The sequence below is a fragment of the Equus przewalskii genome, chromosome 14 (assembly GCF_037783145.1).
Source record: "Equus przewalskii isolate Varuska chromosome 14, EquPr2, whole genome shotgun sequence".
NCBI lineage: Eukaryota > Metazoa > Chordata > Mammalia > Perissodactyla > Equidae > Equus > Equus przewalskii.
This window is the reverse complement of record NC_091844.1, coordinates 54,824,807-54,832,978: the sequence shown is the minus strand read 5'-3', so window position 1 is coordinate 54,832,978 and position 8,172 is coordinate 54,824,807. Positions and strand designations below refer to the sequence as shown.

At 53.7% G+C, this 8,172-nt stretch overlaps 1 protein-coding gene across 1 annotated transcript; it reads right to left on the bottom strand.

Annotated features, from left to right (window-relative positions):
* Positions 1-3,670: 3,670 nt before the first annotated feature.
* On the bottom strand, positions 3,671-7,963 carry ZFP36L2 (ZFP36 ring finger protein like 2). Its single transcript, XM_070572789.1, has 2 exons — positions 7,602-7,963; positions 3,671-7,075 (listed from the first exon to the last, which is right to left on the bottom strand). Exons 1-2 carry the CDS (start codon positions 7,650-7,652, stop codon positions 5,627-5,629), a joined length of 1,500 nt encoding a protein of 499 aa, XP_070428890.1. The 5' UTR covers positions 7,653-7,963; the 3' UTR covers positions 3,671-5,626.
* Between the last annotated feature and the right edge of the window lie 209 nt (positions 7,964-8,172).

Below are 8,172 nucleotides of genomic sequence, written 5' to 3'. Positions count from 1 at the left end.
GCCTCTCCCCCTCCAACCAGAGAATTAATTGTTTCTAAATATGTCCCTGCAGTCAGCCCCGGAGGCCCATCCTTGGCAGGTGTGCCCAGCCAGAAGGTGGGTCTGGGGTCCCTGCAGGCCTGAGTCACCCTCCCACTCAGACCTGTTCTACCCACTGCCCTGCAGGAAGCGATGACAGCCTGGCCACCATTTCCGGGTTTTGAAAGCAGTTTTTAACTTGAAAGAGGTCTGCTGAAAAGGGTTGCTTTTCCTCTGTAGGTGTTGTTAACACCTCCGTACCCACAGACACCCCCCAGATACATTCAGACCCAAACATACAGCAACACCCACAGATCCTTCCTCACCTCGCACAGACCCACACACCTACCTGCACAGCAACAGCTACACAGACATACCCACCCACAGCAATGGACACTCCAAACCCATACCCACGCTCATACACAGATCCACACCTACATCTACACACACACACACACACGCACACAGAGCAACAAACTCACACCCACACTCACACATCATCCACACACACACCTATACACACAGCAACAGATACACCCAAACCTACACCCATACTCACACATGGATTTCCACACATACCCAGATGCTCACACTCTACAGACATCCATACCCCACACACATATCAATAGCCACACAGGTCCACACACCTCACACACCACACAGCCCCATACACCTGTACTCCCCTACAGAACACCACACATAGACACAGACCCCTGAGCACCTGCATACACAGCAATACTCATGAACATGTGCACATGCACCTAGACAGACAAGGACAGAGATACACACGCGTATACACGCTCCGTATGGACACACCCCACAGACCTCCCTCCACACACACACACACACCCCCTTAGACACACACACGCAAGATTTCCAGGCCTAGCAAAAACTGTCAGGGGAGGTGGGGAGCACCCAGCTAGGCAGGGGTGGGTCCTGGAGGTGCTGTGGCTTCCTGCTGCCAGGCGCCCCCACCCTGCCTCCTTCCCACAGGGCTCCTCCGGGGGAGGCCTGGCCAGCCACCAGGCGCTGACTCCTCCCTGGACCCTCCCTCTCTTCCTCCCTCCCTCCTTGGCCTTGCCAGTAACACAGAACTGGAACTGCCCTGCATGGCTACAGGTTTGCACATCCCCTGGAGTGTGAACAAGAAAATATAAACACACTTAAATGAGGGAGCAACAATGGAGAGTGGCTGCAGACCCCTGATGGAAGGTTAGCCTGGCCATGGCTCAGCCTCGAGGGGCCTCATCAACTCACAAGGCCAAGGAAGGCACCGAGACTCAGTTTCTGCTTTCAAGAAGATGTGGCCAGAGTCACATCTGCCTTCATGCTCGTCACCATGAGCAACACTGAAGGAGAGCCAGTGCGTGAGGACGACTCCCTCCCAGGTTCAAATGCTCTCCAGTGGGTTTCCTCCCTGCACACATCCAGCCTGGGGGCTTTCTGAGACCCCCCAGGCAGATTTTAACACTGAGCATCCTCGTGCTGGGCCAGACCTGCAGCCAGGAGCCATGCCTGTTTGTCCTTCCTGCATTGGGCCCTCCCAGGCCTGGCTCCTGCATCCGGGGCTCTGAGCCGCTTCAGGGCTCACAATCCTCCATCTATTCCCACGGACGGGTGCAAAACTTCAGCCTTCCCAATAGTTTTTTTGTGTGTGTGTCTTTCCTTTCATCCACTCAGCAGTAGGTTCAGACGGAGTGAGGGGTGGGAAATAAGTACATGCACGCATCCCTTCTCTGAAATCACTTAGAAGGTGGCACACACTAATTGGGCTGCTTAAAAAACATCTTAGTTTTCAAACAGCCAGCAGAAATGCCACTATTAAGACATTCTACACGCCATCACATTCTGGGCTGATTTTCACAACTGGCTGCAGAAGAATTTTATTTTGAGTGTAACACAGCCCTGGAGCCAGAATCAGTTTTAGTTCCGCTCCCCTGCCCATGATAGGAATCCTGGCTTGTCCTTACTTGCAATTTTTACTTCTAGTTCCCTTAATTTACAAGAAAACTTTCCTAAGGGTGATCAAGCAATAGCAGGGAATTTTGTTTGCTGTTAATTCCAGCCACTGCAGAAAGACAATGACCTACATACCCTCATTGATCTGCAGCAAAAATTTCTGAATGATTCCCCCTAGCTTTCCACGCTCCACTGGGTCTAAAATGCAAAACATCAGATCCTAACAGTTGGGCATTCAAACAAACCAATTTTTAAAAATCAATGTGGCTTACCCTGAAAAGAAGTCGAACAATCCAGTTGATCAAAAGTACTTGTTTAGAAAAATAAGTTTTGGAATGAAGTGGAAACAAGGCCTTTGAAATGCAGCTTGGCCTAAATAGCACCACATTTTAGACTTTTCCTTCCCATTGCACATTCACATGGTGAAGAGGCCAGGGCGCCTGCAGGGTCTTCGCTGGCCGAGCCCTTCTTGGCCTCAGGCTTCCCCTCCCCCACTGCTGAGGCCCTCAGCTAGGGGCCGGGCATCTGAGAGAACTTTGAAACTGTTCCCCATCCCCTTTGGCAGCATGCGCCAAGCACCAAAACGCTCCAGTTAACACCAGCGCAATCATCGTTAACGTGAAACAGCTGCCCGAGGCCTGGCGGGCTCGGCAGACAGCCCCGCCCCGCCTGGCTCAGTGTGAGACACAGGAGACCCCAGCTAAGGCTCGGCAGAGAGGGGATGCAAGTACTGGTTGATAGAGCCCAGCTGTTCTAGATAAGAAAAACTATTGCTAAATCTCTTAGCTACTTTGGAGAAAGCGTCTGAACTGGGGTGGCGGGTGGGAAAAGGAGTAGGATGGAGAAGAAAAAACAGGAATTGATTTATGAACTTGATTTTTAGGTTTTCAAAGTAATTGTAGGAAAAAAAGCCTTACTAACGTTTTGTTCAGTTGTGTGAGAATCAGCAGACAAATTGGTGGGTTTTTCCCTTTCTTTTTCTAGAGACCTGGGTTGAATTTGCTTTCTGGCCACTTACAGTCCACCTAAGGCACAGACACTAATCCTTTTGCATAAATAACGTGTGCTCACTCCCAGAGGAAGCTGTCCGCATAAACAAACATTACCCAGATATAAGTTTAACCTGTGTAATCTTCCTTCCCTTTCCCTCCTCTCCAGACAAGGACACAACCAGGCTTTCCAAAGTCGAGGCAGAACCCTGGTTCTTGGGCTCAGGAAAGGCTGGGCCTGACACCTCCCCACCCTGTCTCAGTTCAGCACTCAAAGGGCCTGCAGGGCTGGCAACACTCTCCTCCCTTCCCCACCCAAGCAGTTGTTTCCTGGGTGTCCCAGGGAAAAAAAACCGGACCTTCAGCTGCCACTGCAGACACGTGACCCACATGGTGACTCACAGGCGAGCCACACCCCTTCAGGCCTCCCAGCCAGGCCCTGCCACCAGCCAGTCAGCCAACACTGGGATGCATCTTATTACCAAGGGGAACAGCTCACTAATGCCCTTGACAGTCCAAATAATTTCTTTTAGCGAAAAGAACTTGCTATAAAATGCATAGAGGCAGGCTTTTCTCAACTCTGGCTCTGCCAGTTCTCTCAATCCCGGACCCCAATCCCTCCGAGACCGGAGGATGCCTGACAAAGTGGGAGGAAGTTAGAAAGCTCGATATTCCTGTTGGAAAAAAGAAAGCTTACACATGAATGCCTTTTTTTTCCCAAAAATTTTATTGGGGGAAAACTACAAAACATTTACAGTACAATGTTTACAGTCACAATTTGTAGTGAACTGATTCCCCAAAATATATTACAACTCAAGTTGACTTATCTTGTTACATTCAAAAACCTACTTCTGTCAAAGTAGTCCAGAGTACATACATACATAGTGCTCCAACTGTACCTACGTACAAACTAAAGCTACTGCTCATTCATCGGCTGTCCAGGAAAGCATCCTATCCTGCCTTTCTACACGGAAAAAAAAATAGTACAAGTTTTGGAATTTTCTGTAATTAAACAAGGCATATTCATGTACTACATACCATTTCAGCACTAAGAGGTGGACTCTTCACTTTATAGCTATATAAAAAAAAGTGGTAAAAATCTTTTCCTTTTGTGCAGTTGAACCCATCCTACATTCAAATTCTCTCAAGCACTAATAGACAAAATACTTATTTGGTTGAGGAAGATTTAAGGCAAGTTCTGGCCCTTCCAAAGGCACTGAGACTACCCCCCATTATTGCTACATGTCTTTATACGTGGAATATGTCACAGTAGAACTGGTGGAATAAGCAAACAAAACAATTTTTGCTAATTTATAAAGTTGGAATGAGAAAAGCATGCCACAATTAAGCCTGATTGCAAAGTATGTGGTCACTTTTTTTCTTTAAAGTTGGATGGGCTACAACCATTATACATTCTAAAAAAACTCATAAGATATTCCTCAAACTACTTCCACAGCATCAAGATAGATTTCTGTAAAGAAATCATGCAATCTTTCAAAATTTACGTAAACAAGGAAAGAAATTAATGAAATAAATATTACATACAATCTCTTAAATTAAGATTTTTTTTTACTCATTTACAATAAAATAACCAAGTGAAGTTACAAAAGGCATATATTACTGTGAAAAGAACATACACTCCACATTTTGCCGATTAATAATGGCAATCATAATTTAACATAATAAAAGAATATATATCTATTGCTTTTCATCATACTTGATAAATACAGTATGAACAAAATTCTCAATGTATACTTTTCACAAGATAATAAATAAGTTAAATAGTTTTTTCATATTGAGTTGTGGTGCAGTGGTGCGAATCAACTCAAAACAGCTAAAAATTCAGCAGTTATTCCCAACAATTACAAACTAAGCTCTGCCCAAGGCTTCCAGAAAGAGCAGACAAAATGGTTCTAAATTAAACACCCACTGAGTGGTGGCAATGAAACCAGTAACCAGTATGAAACTTTGGAATGCAAGGGGTTTTTTTTTTTCCAGACATATAACTTTTTTTCAAAAAAAAAAAAACCTATGGATCAGAGAACTACTATTAAGGCATATTCTTGGCAGAATATTGGATTCTAAAAGCTTATAGGTTTAGCAAGGTGATGGCTGGCTGCTTTGTTTACACTGGTCTGAGACAAACGACAATTTGCAACTTCTCTCAAGATGAGCGTTCCCACATCTGGACTGTTAACTAATGCTTTTCAAGTGAAGATATGGAATGGTGGTTGGTAGCTGCTGGTGCTGGGTTGACTTTTCCTAAAGTCCCAAACTCGTCGGAGACCTAAAAAAGTTTAAGTGTTTGGTTTTTTTTTGTTCTATTCGCATCACAACTGCCCTGTTGTGAATATTTTGTTCATCGATACAAAGAGTTCGTTGGCTTTTTTTTGCTCAACAAGAAAAAAACTTCGTAATAATAATAAAAATAATAATAAAAAAAACAAAACAAGAGGAAACCGAAAGGGGAGAGGGGTGGGGGGCCCCGCCCGGCACACAAGTTCGAGTCCAAGGGCTCGGTCCGGCCTGCAGTCTGCTTGTGGCCTATATGTCACCCCCAACTCCCGTGCCCCCTGTCCCTGGCAGGGGCGAGACGGCGGGGGGCCCCTCCAACACCCCCAGAACGGCCTTCCCTTCCTCCTCACTGGCGCCCTCTTGCCTCAGTCGTCGGAGATGGAGAGCCGGCTGAAGATGGGCAGGCGGCGGCCGGGGTCGAGGCTGGGGGACTCGGAGCCGCTGAGGCTGCCCGAGCTCAAGGAGCCGCTCAAGTAGCTGTCGCGGTCCGACAGCGAGTCCGGGGGGCTGGGCGGCGCGTCGAACACGGGCGACTCGGACAGGCGGCGCGGCAGCTGGAAACTGAAGGGCGGCGAGGGCGGCGCGGCGGCGCTGGGCGGGAGGGGCGCGCTGGGCGGCGCCGGGGGCTGCGCGGGGGGCGCCAGGCCCGGCTGCGGCGGCGGCGGCTGCTGCTGCTGCTGCTGCTGGCTGCGGTAGTAGGCGGCGGCGGCCACGGCGGCGAAGTTGTGGGTCTGGATGGCAAGCGGCGTGATGAGGCTGCTCAGCTCGGGGCCGAAGGCGAAGGCGTTGTTCGCGCACGAGGCGGATGAGCAGGCGGCGCACGGCGCGCCCGGCGCCAGCAGGTCCTCGGCGCCCCCGGGGCCGTAGAGCAGCGCGGCCGCCGCCGCCGCCGCCGCGGAGGCACAGCACGTCGGGGCGCCCGAGGGCGTGGAGGCCGCCGAGGCCGATGAGCAGGACGACGCGGACGAGGAGCAGGACGAGGCCGAGGAGCAGGAGGGGGGCGGCGGCGTGCGCGACGTGGGGCTGTCGAGCAGCAGCGGCGACTCGAGGCCCCCCGGGGGCTGGTGGTGGCCCGAGGGGAAGCCCGAGAAGCTGAGGCTGTGGTGCAGCTTGGGCCGGGGCTCCCGCGGGAAGCCCAGGTGCAGCGCGTCGCGCGCGCTAAAGCTGCGCAGGTCCCCAGAGGCGGCCCCCGACGGCGCGGGCCGTCGCTCCTCGGCGTTGTGGATGAAGTGGCAGCGCGGCCCGTAGGGGCAGAAGCCGATGGTGTGGAAGGTGCGGCACAGCTCCGTCTTGTACTTCGGGTGCCGCGTGAGGCTGCGCAGCTCGTGGAAGCCGTGCGCGAACTGGCACTTCTCGCCGTACTTGCACGTGCCGCTCTCCTCGAAGGGCCGGCACAGCTCAGTTTTGTAGCGCGTCGAGTTGATCTGGGAGCCGCCGCCCCCCTTCTGCTGCTGCTGCAGGTGCAGGAGGTGCTGGCTGCGCTCTCCGTTCTCGCTGAACGAGCGGTCCCGGAACTTGTTCTCCTTGTTCAGCAGGGCCGTGCCGCCGCCCCCCGACGGCTCCTTGAGGGTGCCGTAGGAGGCCGGGCCGCCGGCCGCCCCGCTGCCGCAGCTGCTGCCGTTAGCCGCGCCCGGGAACTTGGGTGAGCAGCTGCCGGGGCTAGGCGCGGGGTGAGCGAGCGCGTGCAGGTTGCTGGCCGAGTGCCGTCGGAGGAAGCCCGGCGTGAAGCCCGAGCTGGGGGCGGCGGCCACGGGCGTCCCCACCGCCTTCTTGTCCAGCATGTTCAGATTGAGGTTGGCCAGGGATTTCTCCGTCTGCCAAAAGAAGGGGAGCGGGGAAGGAATGAAATACGGAAAGGGAGGGAAGAATTGGGGCGAACTGCAGGGCAACTTCAGCCTTCTGATTCTTTTTCTTTTTTGCAGATTTCGACTCGGCCCTTACCCTCCACCCAAAGGCGCGCAAAAGAATCAACTTCGCGTTGGGAGGAGCCGGCCTCCCACCCCAGGCCGCGCTCGGTTTCGACATGTGATCCTCAGCCCGTGGGCCGCCGGCCTGGGCGGCGCAAACCCGTCCGGGAAGCCCTGGGTAGCGTGGCCGCGGTCGGCTCCGGAGAAACCAAACAACTAGAACCGCTCCCTCCTGCCCTTCCTCCCTCCCTGCTCCTTCTCCCCGCCCACAAGGCGCGAGCACACACTCCTGCAAACTTCGGGATTTTCCCGGGCCCAAAAGTCAAAGTGGGGAGGGAGAGGGCCCCCAAAAACTGAGGACAGGAGGTAAAGTCTGAAAACTCTAAGGGCTTCCTGCTTGCCCGTCTCCCTTCCTCCCTGCTCCCCCGCGTACCTTGCACAAGAAGTCGATATCGTAGAAGGCGGACAGAAGTGTGGTCGACATGTTTCTGGATCCTGTAATGGTCGGAGCTGCAGGAAGGGAGGTCCGGAGGAGCCCTCGGGGCCGCGCGGCCGGGCTCGAGCCACGACGAATAACGGGCGAGGGGCGGGGAAGGGACCGAAAGTTTGCTGGGGGGCGAGAAGAGAGGGAGAGGGAAGCAGCGTGGACTGGTTTGAGGGTGCCCGGGAGTGCGAAGTGGGGGGGAAAGGAGAGAGAAGCAAAGACTGCTCCTCCGCGCCCCGGGGTACCCGGCCCGCCCCCCCGCGCGGAGCCGACGGCAGCTCGCGGACTGCTGGAACTCGGCGCCCCGCGAGCGCGCGCCCTATATAGAGCCCCAGAGCGCGGCAGCGGCTGGGCGGGCGTGCCGGGGGAGGGGACAGTACGCTGACCCCGTCGGGGTCTCCAGGCAACGCCGCCCGCCGGCTCGCGGACGTCAGGCGCCTTCCTGGCCTCCCATTGGCCGCCGCCAATTTTTTTCCTCTGGGGGAGGGGGTAGAGAGGCCTCGGGGCGGGGCAGGCTGCC

Coding starts and splice junctions, on each gene's coding strand:
- ZFP36L2 (XM_070572789.1), bottom strand. CDS start 7,652: ATGTCGACCACACTTCTGTCCGCCTTCTACGATATCGACTTCTTGTGC. Junction 7,076..7,601: donor ATATCGACTTCTTGTGCAAG/GTACGCGGGGGA, acceptor TTCTTTTGGCAG/ACGGAGAAATCCCTGGCCAA.